This window comes from Asterias rubens, chromosome 3, assembly GCF_902459465.1.
Source record: "Asterias rubens chromosome 3, eAstRub1.3, whole genome shotgun sequence".
Taxonomy (NCBI): Eukaryota; Metazoa; Echinodermata; class Asteroidea; order Forcipulatida; family Asteriidae; genus Asterias; species Asterias rubens.
In genome coordinates this window covers 5541066-5563843 of record NC_047064.1, presented here as the reverse complement: position 1 = coordinate 5563843, position 22778 = coordinate 5541066, and the positions used below count along the sequence as shown (strand labels likewise).

The window sequence follows — 22778 nt, the reverse complement described above, 5'->3', positions numbered from 1 at the left end:
TAAAACATTCGAAAACACACTGCATGAAGTCAATTATTTAATGGCAATAAATAGGTGATACACTATTATTGTTAATACCCTAATGTGTTTTTTAATTTTCTTTGTGTATTTGTATGAATTTGTGTGCATTTGCCGATCATCTACTCTCTCATGAAACCATACTACTAAGCATTGTGTCCGACATGATGGAGGCATTCGACGCATCGTTGTCTTGTTTCCCATTGATTATAAACGGCCCACTCTGATTTTTTAGTATTTTCAAACGAACATTTCCAGTGTAAAAACTACCAGGCTCCCCCTTATAAAAAAAAAATAAAAAAAAAACGCAAGTGTACAAACAGATCAAATGAAGTGGACGATTGCAATCGGGAGCGCTGCCGCGGGAACGAATTATGATGTTGCCCCCCCCCCCCCGCATTGCAGCAGCGTGCGACTTCCAAGAAAAGCATAACCGACGACCCCCCCCCCCCCCCCCCCCCCCCATCCCTCTGACAAACCCAATGGTCAACCATAGGCTCTGTCCTTACTCTATGGGTCAACTTACGAGAGAACCGGAACGATTCTGGAATTAATTCTTATTATTATTTATTATTTAGGGGAACAAACGGTACCAGCATGTGCTGGTACATGCATAGTCATAATGGATCAATGTGACTCAAGTCCCCAGTGGGTCTGGGGGACAAAAGGGGGATTTGCACGGCTGTAGGTCCCCCTCCTGTGAGCGTCCATGGTTTCACTAGCTCTCGTAAACAAAAATATTGTTATCCCAGAACGTTGACCGCTGACCATGCTTTGTATGATTATCTTTCAAAGAATGGTTGAGAACTCTCTAATTAATCCTCTTTATTACATCGATTATTTAATCGATATTAGCACCATTTATTACGTACAGCATGTCAATAAGTATAAGCACTGTGGTAAACACAGGTTGCTTTTTGTGTCCGAGCATGGTCCGAGCTAGTACCACAGTTCGAAAATCATTTTACAATTTTATTAAAAAGTTGATTATTAAAATATTACGTTTCATCTGGGGTTTTCATTTGTTTTGTATTACTATGTGTTCACTTTGCCTGTTGCAAAAGGCACTTTCACCGGAAAATCTGAAAGTTCATGGGAAACTTCCGATGTGGTATCAAAGGCAAAGATCAGAGCCACTGATGCTATGGACCCCGTTGGCCTCCGTGTATTTCCTAGACTTGATTCAAGTCCCAATCCCGTGCCATCGCCAGAAAACTATTGTTTTGTGAAGCTCTAAGTGCATTCCCCAACCTGTTCCGCGCGCGGGATAGTCTTGGTGCATGCTGTTCTCGTTTTCCTTTCAATCACAGCGCCGGCCAACTCACCAACAGCGCGTGAAGGAAAACGAGGAACGTCATACACCCAGACTACACGCGGGACAGAGACTTGACGATCCTGCAGTTGACTGGATGTAAATGTACATAACTTATGAATAATGTAAACATATTGTAGATGCCTAAATGCCCCCCCCCCCATAAATTTTCATTATGCCCCTCCCCTAAATTTTCAACTAGTATGCCCCCTCTAATTATTCAACAGCTGCTTGACAGCACCCCTTTGTTTCAACAGCCATACTTAACCAATCAGAAGCCTGGAAATAACCCCAGTGAGTAAGTATTATGGGATCACCATGTGCACCACACACACAGCATGCAGCCATGCCATGCCATCCCATGTCATATTGGATGTGATGCTCAGTGAGTGCACTAGACAATTAAAACCGTGAAGCCCTACTTACTGTGTTTTCCGTTTTCATCCTTTTCAATACAGGAATGTAGATTTTCCTTTTCATAATTTTGCAAGTTCATAAAATGTAGATTGCTATGGTAGTATTTTTTATTGTTTTTAACTAAGTGATCGGAAAGATTTATGCCCTCAAATTTTGCCATAACTTTCACTTTCACCATCCATTAACTAGTACATGTGTGTGTGTAGAATTTTACATGTAACCAAAAGTTGTCTAAACATGAGAAGTTCCAAAGTGTGTAAAATTAGTTCACATTTTAGTCCATTTTCCTCTGTGTGATTTTATAAATTAACTTGAGTTTCTGATAGCTTACATTCCATGGAAATCATTGATACTGAGAAAAGTGATTTATTACTGTTCCAAAAATGCTTATTTCTAGAGGAAAAACAAGAGTATGTTTTAATCTTTTATGAGTTCAGTTTAAGCACTGTACAGGTTATTATGTGTGCTACATGTAAATATACATGTGTACACAAGGACCTGAGTATGAGGGAACAATAACTCTAGACTATCAGTGGAGAATGGAAGATTAAAGGTCGTTAGTTTTAAACTCTTGAGGCCTTGGTCACTGGTAGAGTATTTAGCCAAGATAGTGTGGAAAGCCTTGATGGTTTGAAACATGCTTAGTTTTATTTAGTAGAGGCAAGGTCCAAGATTTAGAAAGTGACTTATTCTTGCTGATTTATTAAAATAGCTAAATTGTTGTTGTGTATACATGTACACCAGGCAGACTGAAGATTTTAACGATGGTCTAGTAGTAGTAGGGTCACAGAAGGTGTTTATTGATCCTTTTGAGCTAATGGGTTACTTGGTTTTCATCATTGGGCTAAAATACTACGATTACTTTACGTATGGAGTAAGTTCAGAAGTGTACAGGTCTAGCCAGTCTTTTAATCATTATCAAGTTTGAGCCTAGTGATATGTGTTTATTGACACAGAGTGGAGTTTTGCTTAATGCAAAGAACACTAGAATGGATATTTGAGGCAGAGATTTAGGTTATTATTGACGGAATTATTCAAGTAATTGTTGTGAAGTTTCAAAAATATATTGAATGTTATGCTCAGTGAGTGCACTAGCCAATTAAAACCGTGAAGCCCTACTTACTGTGTTTTCCGTTTTCATCCTTTTCAATACAGAATTCTTCAAATTAATGTGCACCTCGGAGTAAACCTTCTGGCTTACGACGGGTGTAACAATATATATATATGTAAACACACAGATTGGCATTAAAGTTGTCCATTGTCCATATTTTGATAATTTGAGGAAAATGGCAAGCTGGTTTGAGGAAAAAGACTTTTCGGGATGTTTTCTGGCGTAGTTAACAAACAGTCCAATTAAACTGCTGACCTCCAAAACCGTTGTAAATAAATCTGCTGTTTATTTTGTGTTCTTCTGGAATGGTTAATCTTCATTATATATATACAAAGCATTTAGCGTCAGTTACTATTGTGGAGGTCACCAATACGATGAGCCATAAAAACGGCATTACACACACGCTTTTTAGGGCCTACATAAAGTCGTCAAGGCCAACGTTGTTTCCCCCCTTTTTTCACGGAATTTTTTTAAAGACAGCAAGCAGACAAAAACAAGCAAAATACATACATGAATCATAAAGAGTGGAGTCTGAGGAGTTGTCGAGAAAACAAAAACCCCAAAACAGGCATACAATTTGACTGGAAAACTGCACAGGGATCGAGTATTAAACATAGACGGAACAATGCGCCCAAGAACAAACTAAGTGGTTTGTTTCACTACTGAGATACCGAAGTTTGATGGGGAGCATCGCTGAAAACTGAGTGTATGCTCAGTAACCTTTACGAAGTACATTTGTGTGTATTACGTTTTCGTGCTTTTTTTGTTCACATCACAATGGAATTTAATGACGTGAAATCTTGATGCTTCAGCTGAAAGAAGGGAATTGATTGAAGAGCCACTGGCCTCGGACCTTATTCCGTGTAGGTTGGTTTCCTATTCGCCGGAAGCATCATTCAGCATTTATAGCCTACCACCTTTCAATGTAATTAGCATCTAAAAAGCCTTATGTATGTTTGAATGGGAAGTGCTTAGTCTTCCTACCCGTTGTCTGTTCGCACAGAGAGGACGGTCGACTCCCGTTACCGTATCTCTGAAATATCTCTGACTTGAACACCGAAGAGACTTCTTGCAAGAGCCGAGAAGGGAACGACCGACTCACAGAGTTGGAAACTGCACGGTGAGGAAATTATTATAGTAGGCATTTAATAATAATATAACAAAGTTTGAGGTGTATGATCTCAAATATACTGAACAATTTTCAATTGACCTTACTCACTGTGAATATACAAAGGTGGTTCATGTATGACGAATCTATTTATTGAAAAAGTATTTGCCAACCAATCGTTGTACAAATTACTATATGCCTGCATTTTTAATAATAATCATGTTAATAGAAGCATATACTGGGACTATAATTATTGTTATTGTCGATTTGTGAAACTGCATATTATTATGCAGTACACTGATCATCTCATTATACTCCATGGTATATTATTACACAAGCTGGATCATGGCACCGATAGACTTGTGGACAAGTCGTTAATGGTCGAGGTGGTAGTTTATGATTCAGGTATTCGTGATTGAATACTGCTCTCGGGAGTTCACTTCTCTCGCGTTAAGCTGCTGGCTGCCGACTACCCCATCACAGCGCGAGAGCAGATCGCGGGGGCCAGGAGTCTTGTCAAAATATCGCCAGTGTCGCGGGAATGGCGGAGAGATTCGAAACACTATCACCGCAACAGACGTTTAAAGACTTGTACACAAGTCTATGCCACCACACTTAGAGGGGTGTCAACTAACAGGCGTGAACTCATCAACGAATGCCTCGAATCATATTATGACAAGAAACTCTGAACGGAAACAATTCTAACCAAAACCAAAAGGGAAGGAATCTCATTTCAGGATGTTGGTATAGGCCTGTGTTTGTTTACATATGTTTTTAGAATCAACACATCAACTCTTGTTGCAGATACGTTGACACATGGAGGATGGCTGACCCCACCGTTACAACAATGACGCTTGCAGTTGTGACACTACTCTGCATTGGTTTTATGGTCTCAACTTCAGCCGTTTTCCCTGAAGAGTGAGCATTGTTGTTTGCATCGTTGTTTTTTCTTTAAACAAATCTTACGTCACCTACATTATTGATGAACTATATTTACAGAGCAGAGCAAGATCAAAATTAGCATTTGACAACTTAAAGAAAGCCATACAGACAGTCAAATTAATAATCTTCTCATTTACACGGCTCAAAGCTTAATGCCTTCCTGTCCATTGTTTCTATCTACGATAACTTTATTAAACGCTTATAATAGGCATTGTCACTATTCTGAGTAATTGACGAACAATATTTATTTTAAAAAAAAATTGTTTTTTTTATTACACTCTAAAAACTCCCGGGTCAGAGTTGACCGGGATTTGGGTCTCAGAGAGTCAGACCCATTTCTGGGTCAGTTTGACCCGAAATCCGTGTCAATGTGACCAGGAGTCCATGTCATTGTCACCAGAGTTACGGTTAAAAGCGGGGATTTTGACTCGGATTCCGCGACACATTGACACGGATTCCGGGTCAAACTGACCCCAAAATGGGTTATGCCCCTGGGACCCAAATCCGGGTCAATTCTGACCACGGAGTTTTAGGGTGTACGCAAACATAATTGTTGTGATGCTATTTTTATCGATTTCCCCATTTCCTCCTTTCATTTTAAACAAACAAGAACTACTGACCCGAGACATAACCAAGAACCTGCTTCTACAGTTGACTACACATTAGAAGTACGAGCGAATAAACCCATCCACGTCACAAACGAGAGGTTTTTGTCCATTACTGTTGATGTCGGCATCCTGAACAAAAACTGGGGTAATTTTAGTTTTGGGTAAGTATTTTTAAATACAAGATTTTGAAACACTTAGGCTATCTGCATCCGATTTCACGAAACGCATCTCGAGTTAGGATGAGTAACCCATCCTAACTTAGGATGGGTTCAATGCGTCCGACGTCTTTGGATACGGAACTCTACTCGTCCTAACGTCCAAAGATTAATCCTAAGTTAGGAAGAGTTTGGTGAAATCGACGGCCGGCTGCTAAAATGCCCTGTGATTTCCAGGTACATGTACGTTGTATAAAGGCTTTACAAAGTTACCGGTAGTAGTCCATGGGCCAGAGGCCAAAGTTTGACTTATTGGTACCACCTGAGGTGGCAAAATCTAAATAAATGAGTTTATGCCAACCCATATGCTAAGGAATGAGGGGGCCTACTGCAATTAACATGTAACCCTATGGGAAAACACAAAACTAAGAAAAACCGAGACTGAGCTACTCATTTATAGTTGCTATCACATGTTTTTGTACTTAGGGTGGTCCTACAGAGCACTTGGCACCATTTATTTGTTGCCACCTCAGGTGCTACCAATATCTGGTCTGGCCCATGGACTATAGGGGTTGTGACTTGATACTCTTAGTGACCTCAACATGCTACAGCGTTATACAGCTCTTTGTACACTTTGGTCGTTCAAATAATGGGCATAATGTCAAACTTTGTGTTTTGTTATTAAACAAAAAAAATGGTTGCGTTTCCCCTCAAAAACTTACAGCTTCTGGTCGTGTACACGTATCACGATGAGGTGCAATGTCACGGAGAGTTAACCTGCATTAAGCCTTTGCCATTAAACAATAACCTAAACATGCCAGATCCGTCTGTTCAATTCCAATTCATTATCTAGATATTCAAACAGTTGGGTTAAAACTTACAATAGTGTGTCGTTTACAATGAATGTTACAAATTAAAAGAATAGCAACTTAAAACTCGTTTAGGGGGTCACAAAGTAAATGAGCTTTCCAATAATGATAACTTTTGGAAGCTCGATTCGTTGGTGGATCCATTTTGTTCACACACATATCTGTGAGGAATTAAATATAGCAACTGAACTTCTTGTGATGGGATAAGTTCCAAAATGTAATGATATTTGTTTTGTTATCAGATCATCCAAATTGAAGACACTGACTAGCGCCCTCTCTCCAGCGTATTTACGTCTTAGTGGCACAGCGGCAGACTACCTTGTTTTTAAAAGACATTGTGATGATGAAGTGACAACGGGCCAAGTGGACCCTTTTTCTCAAAGACCTCTTACGTTTTTGTGCCGTAAGTATTATGCTGTATTGAGCTGTAACGCTACATGGAATTGGATCAGCAAACAAAAATGTAATTTTTATTATTATTATTATTATTTTTTTTTTTTTTTTTTGAAAAGCAATCTTGTCTGTGCTTCCAGGTTTTATGTAGAGTATTGTGGATTGTAGTGGTTGTTTTTGTACTTTAGGCATATTTAGGGGATAATAAAGAAATAACCGAACTATGTCAAAATTACTTAAAGGCAGTGGACACTATTGGTAGTTACTCAACTTAATTATTAGCATAAAACCTTTCTTGGTGACGAGTAATGTGGAGAGGTTGATGGTAAAAAACATTTTGAGAAACGGCTACCTCTGAAGTGCCATATCTTTTGAGAAAGAAGTAATTTTCCACGAATTTGATTTCGAGACCTCAAGTTTAGAACTTGAGGTCTCGAAATCAACTATCTAAACGCACACAACTTCGTGTGACAAGGGTATATTTTTTTTCATTGTCATCTCGCAAGTTCGATGACCGATTGAGCTCAAAATTTTCACAGGTTTGTTATTTTATGCATTTGCTGAGATACACCAACTTTGAAGGCTAGTCTTTGACAATTACCAATAGAGCCCACTGCCTGTAAAACCTTCGACAAATTAATCTTCATTTTATGTTTGCATATATCCTACATTGATCTCCAGCCGAAGACTGGGATGGCATCAACCATTTTTGTTCCGATACTGGCTTGAAGTTGATATTTGGACTTAACCAGTTACTTCGTACTGACGATGGTCAATGGGACCCGACCAATGCCAAGCAGTTGTTGGATTACAACACGTATGATGACGTGGCATGGGAATTGGGAAATGGTATGTCGTGAAAGCTGACGATTTATTTGTTGTGTGTCTGTTTGTCCGTTTTTGCAGCATAAAAAAAGAGAAATATTAATAATAACACAAACTATCATTCAAACACACCAGCAAACAATGAAACAACAAAAGCAAACAAAAAGTAAACACGTTGAAAGCTTTAGTGTTTGCTTAAAAAAAATGCGCGCTCACAACACTTGACTCAATTGACAGATTTGCACGTGATTACATGGTATAAAGGTGTTCATGGTGGAAACAATTTTTAATATAAATATTTGTGTCTGTAGTTGCAGTTTTTGATAAAATTATGTAAGAGTTGTAAGACTTACATCGGGAATAAAGAATACTAATTTTGGTTTTTACCCATACACCGATGTGTGTTAGCACTATAAAATTGTAGTGACAACAATTTGGTTTATATCAACACGATGGTGTTAATTTTTGTTCTCTCTTTGGTGCGATTATATTGTGACAACAGCCGTGGTGGCAATTTTAACACCCCAAAGTTTGCAGTGTAGGTTTTGATCTCGCTCCCTTTACATTTTCAGAACCGAATAGTTACCTGAAGAAAGCAAACGTCAGTATATCCGGCCAGCAAATCGGCAGAGGCTTCAATGTGTTGCGGTCGATTCTGCAAAGTCGACCTCAATACTCCGGCGCCTCGCTGTTTGGTCCCGATATCGGGGGCATTACAAAGAGAAAGAAAGTGAAATCCATTTTAGCGGGGTATGACCTTATTTTTTATATTTTTTTTTACAGGCACTGGGGCCGAATTTCACAAAGAGTTGGAACTAGTCCTAACTTTAATAGGACTAGTCCCAGGAGATATTAAAAATGTATGGCTAGTCCTAAGTTGGACGAGTAACTCATCCTAACTCAAGATATGACTAGTCTTAAGACTTTGTGAAATCCACCCCTGGACACTTTTGGTAAATACTTTTATTGTGCATCTGAAAGCACACAAAATAATGCAACAAGGGTGTTTTTCTTTCTACATTGGAAGCGGTAGAAGAGAACTAACATATACACGTGCTAGATTCCATTGAAACAAAATTATTATGTATAATATAACTTTAAAAATGACTGTGAAGCCTCATTGTCCATTTCTATAAAAGTTTCTCAAGTGTTTTTTTTTAACAATGTCAACATGACTTTTTCTATCCTTCAAGTTGATCACTTACGGAAATTCATCGATTAACCTTGCTTAAAACAAGTTGTGTTAATTATAAATACTATCTTGAAATTATCGAACGGTTTGCGGTAACACCATGTAATGACTATCAAAGCTTTTAGCATTCTCCAGAAGACGATCAGAGAATACTGATCGAAACGTCGAGTTGAATGAAACCAACGGTTCTTTTCAGAACCACCCCAACTCATTAGAGATAGTCATTACTATGATGCTACCGCAAACCACATGCAAAGTTTCAAAGCCTACTTATCTTGAAACTGATACTTTCAACTCAATCTTGTATAATATAAACAAATCGAGAACAGGTTTCTTTCGACAACCAACGCGACCAACGCAACTACTTTCCACTCGTACTATCTGAACGGTAGAACAGCCACCGTAGACGATTTCCTCAACCCAGAAACACTGGACAGTTTACTCCCTGTTAAGATCCGAACAGTGACGTCACAGGTGCGTAAATACCACGGGAAGGATGCGAAGGTGTGGTTAGGAGAGTCTGGGAGCGCCTTGGGTGGAGGGGCGCCAAACATCTCAGACAGATACGTGGCAGGATTCTTGTAAGTTGTTTTGTTTTGTTACACGTTTTCCCACCAGCCATCCTTGACACTTGTGCCTTAATAAACAAGACACTTTTACCGTGATTGCTTCATAAAAATGGCGAGGTAGTGCTCTCTGCTCTATCAGCTACGCTTCTGATGGATGCTACCCAAGCATACATTCTTATGGACTGCAAAGGGGTAACAATTTTTAATCCCAGGAGTAGGGCTAGGTGTCAACGGCCCCTGGAAAAATAGTTGATGATAGCCAACACCTTGACGTGACGTTCAGGCCTAGTGTTTGGTGACTTGCATATAAAAAAAAAAAAAAATCACAAAGCAATTTAATAATATATCGATGTAGAATATATATATAGTCGATCGATATATAATTAAAAAGTGTACTTTTAGCGATATTAATTTTTCTGTTCAGGTTCCTTGATAAACTTGGGATGTGTGCAAAGATGGGACTAGATGTAGTGATACGTCAGAGTTACTACGGTGGGAGCTACACCATGTTAGACCTCGTCAGTCTGGAACCCAAACCGGTATATTACCAGTTTCTTTTCCCGCAAATCATTTAAATCATTCTGAACATTAACTCATTTTTTGGTACAAAACTACGTCCACAGAATTACTTTGAACTTACACAGTTTAAATGTAACTGTGGTAAAAGCTTATCTTACAATATTACTTTCTGAGCTAGCTCCGTAACAAAAACCGGCACATAATACTCGGGTGAGATTCGAACCCACGACCTAAGCAATTCTATATCAGTGTCTAAAACTAACTTTTTTTTCTTGCGTATTCTTGATATTACAGGATTACTGGTCAGCGTATATTTATAAGTACCTAGTTGGTCCCACAGTACTCCACGTGAAGCTGGATACCATTTCTTATGAGTATGACGGCGGGGGACCAGCCAAATCAGAGACCGATAAGCAATATTTGCGTGTGTATGCTCACTGCACAGCAGCAGGGTAAATTGAATCTGCTTTCATGGGCCATTTTCGAAAACACGGCTTCGGCTTTGGATTCGGCTTCAGGCTCCGTCCTCTCGTCTGAAGCCCTGAGCACGTACGCAAAGCACGCGCAATATTGTCAAATCAACCGCGGGGCCAAGCTAGCTTATAAACCAAAACTGAAGCCGAAGACGTGCTTTCGAAAAGGGCCATGGTTTCACTTTGTTCAACCTCGTTCCCACGCCGTAGTACATGTGTCTGTAGATATTTGTTTAAAGGAAGTATGGGAATAAATTAGTATTTGAATTGAGTTGAATGGATGGAATATTGTGTCCCTCATATCCAGCATGGAATGCCGGGTATAAGGCGCCGGGTTGTCGTATGACTACACTAATGTGGAATTTACATACTGCCATTCGAACGTTGTTTCTATGACGTCATAGTCGAATAATACTTGTCCTTTCGAACAAGTCTTTCTTCTTCACAAAGCTGAATAATCTATATTATTAAGTTGAGTAATTTGTTTGCTGAAAGTGAACTTTTACAGATAACATAATATCTGTTTTGCTGTCTCTCTCTCTTTCTCTTAGAAAAAGTGGCTATCGCGCAGGTGCAGTCACCCTAATTATATTGAATATGAATAAGGTCAACTGGGCGAACATCACACTTCTGCGCAAACTCAGTGGGCGAACAGTCGACCAGTATTTGTTAACACCACGTGAACACATGGACATGTCGTCATCGTAAGTGTTACGCTAAAAAAATTACAAACTGTTTGATGGAAACTGGTCTCATTTGGGGTCTTTTAACAAGAATTCCGCTGGCACTATTTCATACTAGTTTATAAATCAAGACGAATTTTATATTCAGAAGAAAAACAAACTCATCTAATATAACATAAATCTTACACGGTTTAATTAACATTCCTTTCTGTCTGAAATGTCATATTAAATGAGAAAAACTAATTTCTCGGCTGGAGGTTATCGCCCAGTGAGCGTTTTATTCATTTTTGTTTAATCGATATCATGCAAAATGTGTGATCGGTTTTTCACTATTTTCTCGTGACCCAGATGGCCGATCGATATCAAACTTCTACAGGTTTGTCAGTTTTATGGTGGATTACATACAAGTGCTTACACTGCCAGCAACTGTTTTCGAAAAACAATTCTATTGTTCCTTTAAGTTACAACCCTGTACTTTGTTTTGAACCGTTTCATGGTTAATGTTGTTTTTGTGTTCTGTTCACAGACAAGTCAACCTGAACGGTCATCCCTTCCAGCTGGTCAATGATACCACTTTGCCTCAACTTGAACCGTTGGCGATCGGACGAGATGACCCCATTCTTATTCCTCCGTTGTCCTATGGATTTTACGTCGTGAAAGTAAAAACTAAAGCATGCATGTAGAATGGGACCGGTTCAAATCCCGGGAGGGGCTTACAAAGTGTTGATGACAACAAAAATGATAAAGGTGACGAAAGATCATCAGTAGCATTTTGTCCAGGAGTTGTAAACTGATCGAGTTGTATGATCGAAGAACTGTTTGCTTTTGTAGTCGTAGGTCCCCTGTTGGAATCCTGGAAGGGATTAAAGGGAAGGTATACACGTTGGGTAGTTACTCAAAACAAAATTAACTTAAAAAACTGACTTGGTAATAACGAGCATTGGAGAGCTGTTCATAGTATAAAACATCGTGGAAACTACTCCCTCTGAAGTAATGGTGTTTTTGAGAAAGAGGTAATTTCTCACTAAAATAATAAAAGACCTCTAGCTAGAAGTCTTATTTTCCTATCTGAAAGCGCACAAATTCTTCCAACAAGGGTGTTTTTTCTTTCATAATTTTCTCGCAACTTCGATGACCGATTGATCCCAAATGTTCACAGACTTGTTATTTCATGCACATGGGATACACCAAGTGAGAAGACTGGTCTTTGACATTTACCAAACGTGTACCTTCCCTTTAAAGCAAAAAATTGATGGGCGACGAACATTTAGCAGTAGGATTATTCAGTGACATGATCGAGTTGGTCACGTGGTAGAACCGTACACTCCTGGAGTTGAAAGGTCCTCTGCTCAAATCCCGGGATGGGCTTCCATATTTTTTTTTTTTTTTCAACTTAGATTTCGAAAACTGATGACGGACGACGGAAATTTAACAGTGGGATTTTTCGAGGAATTTCAACTGATCGAGTTAGTCCGGTGGTAGGACTGTTTGCCTCTGGAGTCGCAGGTCCCCGGTTCAAGTCTTGTCTTTATACTTAAGATTTCGAAAGTTAAACACTAAAGCTGTAAAGCTTTACTGACTGTCACGCGTTTCAGACTCAAATTTGGGGGCTTAAACATTGAGGGGCATAACAATTGATATATTTTTTGCATAACGATTCGAAGTGGATTGTTTCTCAAAACGCTTCACATTATCGAAAGTTGCTGTAGGCACCTACATACAAGATTGTGTTGCCCTTAAAGACAATGGACACTATTGGTAATTACTTAACATAGTTGTAAGCATAAAAACCTTACTTGGTAACGAGTGATGGGGAGCTGTTGATAGTATAAAACATTGTGAGAAACGGCTCTCTGAAGTGACATAGTTTTCAAGAAAAAAGTAACTTTTCCACGAATTTGATTTCGAGACCTCAGATTTAGAATTTGAGGTCTCGAAATCAAGCATATTATGAAAATAAACACAACTTCGTGTGTTTTCTCTTTCATTATTATCTCGCAACTTTGACGACCGATTGAGCTCAAATTTTAACAGGTTTGTTATTTTGTGTATAAGTTGAGATACACCAAGTGCGAAGACTGGTCTTTGACAATTACGGCAGCTCTCTTTGTAACTACGATGATACATAAATAAATGGCAAAACAGACACAATTTATTTGTGGTACTGAAATTTAAATAAGTGGTGTCAAATTTAATCTGTTACTGGGTAAAATTAAGTTAGGTGTCAAATAAAGTAAATACATGTACATGTACATTCATATACTTATAATGTAATACGAAGTGTACGGGAGATAGTTACATAACACCAAACTAAATACCAAAGTATGGACGTCACTGTGTCAACATTATTTCGATCACGCTGTCTGTCTTAAGGGAAGTCCGTTTAAACTTTTCGGTCTTAGACGTTTAACATAACAGTGAGTTTCAATTAAAACTAAGCGGCCACAGCTCAAATCAAGACGGTCAGTGTATCTTTTGGAAATTTTCCTGTAAACTCTATCCAAATAGTTTCAACATCCAGAGTACATTTTGGTTATTTTACCCTTAAAGTCTCGGTTTTAGTAAAGGTACATAACCGGAAGGATAACCAAAATGACTTCTGCCTGTTAAATGATTTAGCCTCCACAGACACTTAAAAAAAACACATTTTACACTTATTTGAATAAAATACATGCATAGCAATGCTGAGTAAAGCAGCAAGTACAGGTGGCGACTAGACTAACCAGAAACCATATAGCACAGGGAGATAAATTTCATTTTAAACAAACAAAAACCACAGAGCACATAGAACCATAGGGTGTGTTCGTTTAGCGTCCATGGGTCGACCCCGGTCTGCCCCGGTACGTTCGAATAGCTTCGACGGAGCTCACCCGGGTCAGCCCCCAGTGCCCTGCTTGTGGAGTGGGTCACTTGGGGTGACCTGGGGAGCATGCCGTCACCACGAGAGGGCGAGTGTGATCTTTCGATGAGCTCTTGTCAGGGGCTCACCCGAGTGAGCACTGCGGGGTCGACCAGGGAAGCTAAACGAACGCACCCATAGATTGACAAGAGTCGACAAGAGTCGAGATTGACAAGTGTCGACAATGCACTTGAGCATAGTCGACTATGGTACATTCAAGAGCTACGTCACAGTTTCTGATCAAGTCTAGTGGCTCACCCGAACTTGCTCCATGTATCATACCTTTTAGCAGGTGCAAACAAATGAATAAATATATTGTGTATCAAAAAGTACGATCGTAACTAACGCTTCATTCGATTATAGAAATATAAAAAAGAAAATCGCCACTCTGTATTGCAGGCATCCAACCAGCTCCTTGACCTGGTCTTCATAACTTGACCTTGCCCCGAGTGCGCGATTATGAATTGAACGTGAAACCCAAGTGGAAGAAGAGTAACTTGTACATATAGGCCTTTTCGAAAACACGGGTTTGGACTTCGGCAATTGGCCGAAGTTTCAAAAAGGACAAATTAATTAAGAAGGTTGCTACTTCAGCTTTAAGATGAATAAATCTAAACAATGCAAATTATATATTTGACCTGTCTTTTTGAGGACAGTTTTCCTACATCATAATAGACCGAAATAAACATAAGTGTTCATATAAGTCATATTATACATAATCAAGGCGACTTTCAACAACTCACTAGCAGATATGCAGAACCGGTAACCACACTGGAGCACATCATTAACAATATTTGTACCAACCTACAAAAAATGCCCATTTAAATCTTACTCCGTAAATGTAACATGTACATGTATAAGTATAGTCTGAACAAAAATGATACCACTGAACTGAAAACTTACTATAAGTAACACAAACAGTTGTGTTAAAATAAGGAAGTCGGGGATTCTACAATTAAGATAGTAGGTGAATATACAATAGAGTACAAATTACAAATTTGATAGGTTTCTATAAACACAGGCCTAATTCTGCTGTAATAGTATTTGATACAAATTAAGTACAAAAAAGTGATTATAATAATTACATTAACTTATAGTAGCGTCACGACAATAGTACTACGTTAGGGACCAATTCCGGACCATTGTTTACTTAAGACGAAAACGGATTTAGAGGAGAACTGTTTAAAAAAAAAAAACTCTCAAGACGTCTCAAAAGTATAATAAGTTTATCTTACGGATACCAGTGTGCCAGTCACTTCACACTATAGTAAAATGAAAAATGTAATTACTTTAATAATTTTAGATAACTTACAATCAAGTCATCATTTAAAAGCAAGGTAAACAAAAAAGTACATTTTAAATCTTTAAAATGCCATGTACATTAGATACAATATTATTACATTCATACTTATTATTATTATCAGCATCAAATTCATCATCATTATCATCATCATTCATAAATAATTTTAATTAATATCACGAAGCAAGAAACGGAGACGAAACGAAGAGCCTATATATTTTGATATCAAAATTGCTTTTACCGACATCCTATCTCGGTTTAATCGGTTTATAAATAACGGAACAGTTGTAAATACTTCAAAGATCATCATCGTGAAAGCAAAGCAAAGTTGAACATCTCGATATCTTTTGACCGTTATTTTGTCTTAATTAAGTGGAGTACAAATGTGTCTCAGTTAATCTACTTACATGACATGATCCATCTGATTGGTTTAAAATGAATATACGTCATTATATATCTCAGCCAACCAAGGCCCTCAAGAATGTTTTTTAATTTTAAAGAGTAGACAACACAAGCTGTCGTTTCATAGACAGGCTAGAATTGTGGACACGTCGTTCGAACCGGGGTGGTGGCGTGAGGATTCAGGTTCCCGCAACCGAATACTGCTCTCGCGAGATCACCGCTCTCGCGCGAAGCTGCTGCCTGCCGACTATTAATGTGACCGTAGTCGTGAGAGCAGTAGTCTGGCGGGCCAGCTTTCTAGTGGCGAGAATACCGCCAATGTCGCGGGAATTCAAGAGAGAGAGTCGTCACGCTATCACCGCGACAGAAATTTAACAACTTATTCATATTAAAGTCTATTGACAGGCCGAAATGAAACTTGAAATTAATGAACCTACCCGTGTCAATCCATAGTCACAATGTGTTCCAAACATCAGTAATCAAATTGTGGTAAATTATTGATAGAATGTTACACTCAGAAAAAGTTACAAAAAAAACATAGAACTAAAACAATATCCAATTACTTCAGTTAGAATATGTGACCTAAACATAGTTGAACCATCTGTGCCATCATGTCACAGAATGTAACTTTTCCACTCAATCCGTTGCATCACGAATCAATGATATCTTGAAAGTCAAACTTTCCTCAATGTTGATCCATCAGTTTCTTATACAAGATGGCGGATGTAATAGAAGAACTATGGTTAGCGTGTTGTTCTATTTCAGGATCAAACACCCAAAAAGGCTTCGATGTAGTCCAGGAACTTTGAAAGCCTTGTATAAATGACAACCTGTCTGGGTGCTGAGCAGCTGGGCACTCCACCACGGCTCACCAATCCTACCTGATACCATATACCATCTAGAGAGGTATACAAAGGACCACCACTGTCCCCCTTAAAAGAAAATTTTAAGTAAATCATTAGTTTCTAAAAATGGCTGTTTACACTGGAACATGAAGTTGGTATGAAGGCAAGTTTTTCCCAATACGTCATTTCGAATTGGGTGTTTTATTGCTAACAGGGAGGTTTCGCAGAGTCACCGATTTCGCGAACCGGTTACGCGAACGGATACGTCACGATACGTCATCACCGTTTGCGGTATTTAACCGTTGAAAAAAATAAAAAATAGCATAGTCATTTAGAAACGGGAATCTGCCGCCATTCACGTAAGTAAACCGAGAATAGTTTTTGTTATGGTTTCGTGGTAATTTATTGTGAATTATGAAGCCTACTCACCTTACAAGAGTTCTGCTCTCCATGTTTGTTCATGCAGCAAATGACATTCTCATTGACGTACGTGTGATCGTCAAAACGCTTGCAATTTTCCGTGTCGACGATAGTAGCCCGGGCAGTCTGTAGAAGCGTAGGTGTACCGCCTTTTATAACACAAACACGCACATATTTAACTTAATTATGGTATAATCAATCGTATGAAAATGATACATTATGCATTTGTGAGGTATGATGGCCACAATATTAGTACACTATTATGTTTCGGTAAGTCTGTCTGCATACACCCGAACCAAGCAGTGCATTCCCCTTATGGAGACCACCATAACTCAAAACGGCTAATGGAAATCAATGTTAGCTTAATGGAGTTGAATATTATAGTTCCACGTTTTCTGAACTGTCTGCAATAATGACAAGTCTTTTAGTGTTACCATTGTGTTTAAAACCACCACAAAGAGTCATCGTGGTACCTGCAGTGTTTCAGTGAATTTGCAGCTAAAAATTGTGCACCGAGCTCGGTGGACTTGTCCAAGGCTCTGTACGCTATTAAGCAAGCACCTGATTTTAATTCATCAGCCGTCGATTTCACCAAACACTTCCTAACTTAGGATTAATCTTAGGACTTAAGACGAGTTGAGTTCCGTATCCAATTACGTAGGAAGCATTAAACTCATCCTAAGTTAGGACGGGTTACTCGTCCTAACTCGAGTTAGGATTAATCCTAGAGTTTCGTGAAATCGGCCGCGGGTTACTAAATAACAATACTGCCACGGTACTGCAGTTATATACAGAAAACCGTGGGGTCGAAGAATGTTTTTCAACCTCGTACAACAAAGCCAAAAACGAAGCCAAAACAGAGCTTCGTTACACGAGGTTGAAAACCATGTTTCAACCCCACAGGATACTGTACATCAAGTACTTTATGCAGGACCGTGCAGTTCGTCGTCCAACGTGTGATTCATACTACCCGGTGAAATCAGAGAGCGCGGGTGCTTGCGTAAAGAGACTTGGACAAATCTACGAGCTCGGTGGACATTTAGTGAAACAAAAATAAGAGATAACACGGGAGTATTTGATAAGTAAATCAACGGACACTTACTAAATGGAATAGTTCCTCCCCAGCCTGACATAGTGGCTGACGAACCCGTCTCGGTCAGGAGCGAGTCGTTCCTCGGTGGCAGACACACGGGACTAACACGGTCGGTTATAGAGACTGGTACCTCCAGCTCTAACAGGGCTATATCATTCAGATTATAGTTGGAGTAGGTTGGGAACTCGATGGCTCTCTTGACCTGACGAACTTGCACAAACCCATGATCTGCTGTGAGATTTGTGGTGCCAAGTAACACCTTGGGTTGAGTGAATCCTTTTCTGTTGAAATAAAGTTACAAAAGATGTGTTAAAACCCTTTCTCCGGACGTAAAGATGATTAGGCCCTTTTCGAAACTTCTGCTTTGGATTCGGCTTGAGGCTCTGTCCTCTCTCTCACCTAAAGCTCTGAGACGCATTAGGTGTTAGGTAATGGTAGATGAAACTCTACATGGAGAGAGAAAGAACACGCCAACAAAATGAAGAAAACATCAACAGCGACAGCGACCACGACAACGACAATCAGAGCGACTATGGCAACGACAACATAACATCGAGAGTAACAGCAGCAGCAACAGTAACAACAACACTACTGAAGTTTGAATGAGCTGATGCACACCATTATAATAAGGGTATAGACCTTTCTTTTGTTGATCAACAAACCGCCTTGGTTGGCATGGTCGGCCGAATGTTAGTAAAACACTAAATCGTAAAAACAGATGTTTTAACAAAATTCAACATTTTCTTCAAACTTTTAATTAAATAAAGTACTTCTCATAACTAGTTGTTTTGTTTTAAACAAAATCGACAAATTTGGTTACATTGTTACAAAAAATAGCGATCTTTGCTTGATTTGCACTTATGGCTTTCCATAGTTTTCCAATCTTGGTTGGCAAAAACTCGGGCTGTGACGTTGCAAAAGAAAGGTCTATATGAGGGATATGGAGCTTCCAATCTCTCTCACGGAAAAATGGCTGAGATTAAGCACATTAATAACAGCACAAGCACAGGGCCAGGACAGCAACACTGTTATTAGGAGAGTACAACAATTCAATATTCAAGATTCAAGTATAAGGAATACTTACACACAATGTCCAGCCGTGATAACCCATTTATTAGCGATGAGGGCGCCACCACAGTAATGATCGGTTGGGTCGCCTAGCGGATGACTGATAGACACCACCCAGGGGACCTCGCCAGGGAGGGCGTTCCGTCCGTTCACAACCCTCGGCATATGTCCCTGCCTTCCACACTCTTCAAGTAAAATAGATGAGAGAGAGGGAGACAACAGAAGAGGGAGATTAGAAATATTGTTGTTGCTTTTTTATTTATTTTGTTCAGTTTATTTAAGGGGCAGGGGATTGGTGAAATCCTTCGTTGACATTTTCACAAAATCATTTTAGCTAAACATATCAAAATGCGATGATACCTGAATTAAATTCAAACATTAATGAGTTTAACACATAATAATAAGAAACCCCATACGCACCTGCTTTATTGCACGTTAAGTGGATAGCCTTTCCAGAAGGGCAACTTTCGCTGTGGGGAAAATGAACCACAATCGATGACAAAGAATAATTACTGAGTCAAACACCCCAACAAACACAAAAAAAACAACAAAAAAAAACAGCAAAATGGATAAGGAAAAAAAACAATATTTCCTGTTGCCATGCAGCTCTTACCTATGTGTAACTACTTCGTAGAGGAGGGGTCTGGGTCCTAAACTAAGCAATGCTTGTAATTCCTTTTCCGGTAGGACGTAATATCCACTTGTGATTGGTCTAAGGGTTGTGACGTCAACAAAGGTTGATTCATTCATAAACCTAGAAGAGATATATAGAAAAAGACGTAAGTGAGTTTACTCGGTGTTTGACTAGACATTATATAAAAACATATACGAATGGCCTATTATTTGTTTTAAAGGCACTGGACACATTTGGTAAAAAAAAAACAGTATTTTCCCTTGGTGTTTCCAAACCTGTGAAACTTGGGACTTAATTGGTCATCGAAGTTGCAAGCGAATAATGTAAGAAAAACACCCAACATTGTTGGAGAAATCTGTGTGCTTCCAGATATGCCTAAAAAGACTTCAGGCCTCGTTCTCAAAACTACTTTACGTCAGAGTGAGCCATATCTCACATTGTTTTATACTCTCCAACCGTTCTCCATTGCTCAAGTTTTTATACTAACAATTATTTTGAGTTACTACCAAAAGTGTCGAGGGGTCGATTTCACAAAGAGTTAGGACTAATCCTAACTTAGGACTAGTCCTAGGAGATATTAAAAATGTATGGCTAGTCCTAAGTTAGGACGAGTAACTCGTCCTAACTCGAGATAAGACTAGTCCTACCTCTTTGTGAAATCCCCTCCCAGGACTTTTAATATACTTCAATAAATAAAAAAGGCAACCATACCCAAAGCCGTACTCGTTACAGATGACGTCACCCAACAACTCCCGCCAAGTTGTGTTATCGTAACATAAGTATTTTTCGTCTCCTTCTATTGTGATTTTAACGTGTCCGGCTCCAACCCTTTTAGTGGACTGGCTTCCGTCTGTCTCCAATTGCACTGAAAGGAAGAAATGTCAATTTGGATTTGATAAATGTTACTACAATAAAAGTTATCATTCCATTTTCAAGTGTTTATTTGCCATTGTTTACATGAACCGTTTTGCAATACCCATTGCGCAAGCGCTAAATGTTGGATGAGGTGTATACTGGTCTAGTTAGCGATCAACAGCTAGACCAGCATGCACCTCATTCAACGCCTAAAGCGCGCGCACCGAGTATTTGCGGTTAAGGTCTATAATGAGGAAGCGTTCTCTAATGGTTCGTGCGTTTAGCTTCCATGGGTCGACCCCGGTGTGTGGCGGTTTTTTTTTCCAGGACGAGTGTGTGCAGATAATTACCCACGTTCGTCCTGGTAAAAAAAAACACGCACCGGGGTCGACCCAGGGGAGCTAAACGAACGCATCCTAAGTCTCAGAAGGGACTAACCACCTAGGTGCACGATGGCTGGCGAATGCTATTGAGAACGTGAACGATATCCATATTCTAAAAACTATCTTGGTCAGAATTGACCTAGATCCTAGGAGTGCTTCTTGGCGACCCCGACAAAAGCCCAACCGACTCAACAAGTCGCGGTTACCGGTTGATCTGAACAGCATCGTCCGCTCAACCGAAAACGCTCAACCGAAGACCAATGTTTCTGGTTGGGGTCGCCAAAACGCATTCCAGGTCTTCCTTCTCTAACCTGGTAAGAGTTCACTGCACCCGCTCTTGAAATAAGGAATCAAGTTTCGATGTTGTTTACCTAGAGCCATATTTTGTTCACCGATATTTGTTTCCTCAATTAGTTTATTATTTTGCAAATGAGGCACATATACAGGATCACCCGTTGATAACAAAGCTCATCAACAACAAACAAGACCAAATGACCGGTACTCACAGCACTCCTGCTCATCTCTACCGGAGTCGCAGTCATCTTCGAAGTTACACCACTTTGCAGACGTGATACACTCGTCGTATTTAGATAGACACCGTTTCTCACCCTCTTCACAAACTTAACAACAAACAAAAGAATTGAGTTTGAATTATCAGTCGTACACAAAGTTGGAACGTTTTACTACTGAATTAGCCCTATATAGGACTCTTCCTCTGTGCTGTTCATTTTTTAAACGACAGAATAAAAGTCTGGATCAAGATAATGGTTTCAAAAATATTTAAGGTAGTACGAGGGTGGTTCACATTTGCGCATCTACTCTCTTCGAACCCATAACACTTAGGTTATTTATCAAAATCACCGCCCTTTATGAGGTTGTGATTAAAAACTTACCGTTCTCCACTGCCGTGAACAACAGCTCGAACTTCAAAAAGGATAGCTCGGTGACGAAGTCTATGTACATAGTGTTTTCCTCTGACACAAGCCCCCTGGACCTCGGTAAACTTCGAATCTCGATTTTTTTCGATGTGTCTTTTGGGTCGTGCCCGTCACCGACCGTAAATGTCCCGCAGCAAGTGATAGCCTGGATCTGCGTGACGATGATCTTGGTGTTTGGAGGGCTTGTGATTAGCCATGTGCACTTGGACTGAAGACCAAACATCGTAGGGTAGGATAAAGTGTAATTCATCATCTCCGATGTCAGATTGATGTAGCGTTCACCGCAGGCTGCAATAGAAATAGGTAAAATGAACCAACAATAAACAAAAGAAACATAATGTGAAATAAAAATTTTGGTCCAAAAAATAGATCTTTATCAAATAATGCAACATTCATTTTAGAGAGAGAAGATTCACTCATCTGAAACACACCAGTCAATCAAATAAGGTCTTAATTTTCTTAGAGAAGATCAGTGAAAGTTATAATTGTATCCTCTCTTATAAAAAAAGTCGTTGGTTTCCTTATTAGGGTGTGTGTCTGTTGTCTGTTGTGGGGTTTGTTTGTTGTTAATTATTATAACAAATCAGCAAATCAAATTAAATAACTCTCACTTAACACTGAATTCTGTTAACCCTCTCCAATGGTTACCAGGGCCCAACTTCATAGAGCTGCTAAGCACACCAATTTGCTTGGCATGAAATTTCTTCCTTGATAAAAACAGGATTACCAACCTAATTTCTTTCTGTT

The 22778-nt window shown here is 39.3% G+C and overlaps 2 protein-coding genes across 2 annotated transcripts in view; one reads left to right on the top strand and one right to left on the bottom strand.

Moving 5' to 3' along the window:
- The first annotated feature begins 640 nt into the window (after window positions 1-640).
- On the top strand, window positions 641-11942 carry LOC117287996 (heparanase-like). The gene is made up of 10 exons (XM_033768662.1): window positions 641-702; window positions 5519-5677; window positions 6783-6943; window positions 7615-7782; window positions 8331-8508; window positions 9280-9531; window positions 9944-10058; window positions 10333-10490; window positions 11063-11215; window positions 11721-11942. Exons 1-10 carry the CDS (start codon window positions 641-643, stop codon window positions 11875-11877), a joined length of 1563 nt encoding a protein of 520 aa, XP_033624553.1. The 3' UTR covers window positions 11878-11942.
- Window positions 11943-14160: 2218 nt separating this feature from the next.
- The window catches only part of LOC117288184 (atrial natriuretic peptide-converting enzyme-like), a 50298-nt gene continuing 41680 nt past the window's right edge, over window positions 14161-22778 (bottom strand). The window contains exons 17-25 of the mRNA XM_033768923.1: window positions 21987-22319; window positions 21600-21713; window positions 20567-20720; window positions 19835-19975; window positions 19642-19691; window positions 19238-19406; window positions 18163-18434; window positions 17070-17209; window positions 14161-16727 (exon numbers count right to left, since the gene is read on the bottom strand). Coding sequence (XP_033624814.1) covers window positions 16563-16727; window positions 17070-17209; window positions 18163-18434; window positions 19238-19406; window positions 19642-19691; window positions 19835-19975; window positions 20567-20720; window positions 21600-21713; window positions 21987-22319 — 1538 coding nt within the window. The 3' untranslated portion in view covers window positions 14161-16562. The remainder of the gene's footprint in view (window positions 16728-17069; window positions 17210-18162; window positions 18435-19237; window positions 19407-19641; window positions 19692-19834; window positions 19976-20566; window positions 20721-21599; window positions 21714-21986; window positions 22320-22778) is intronic.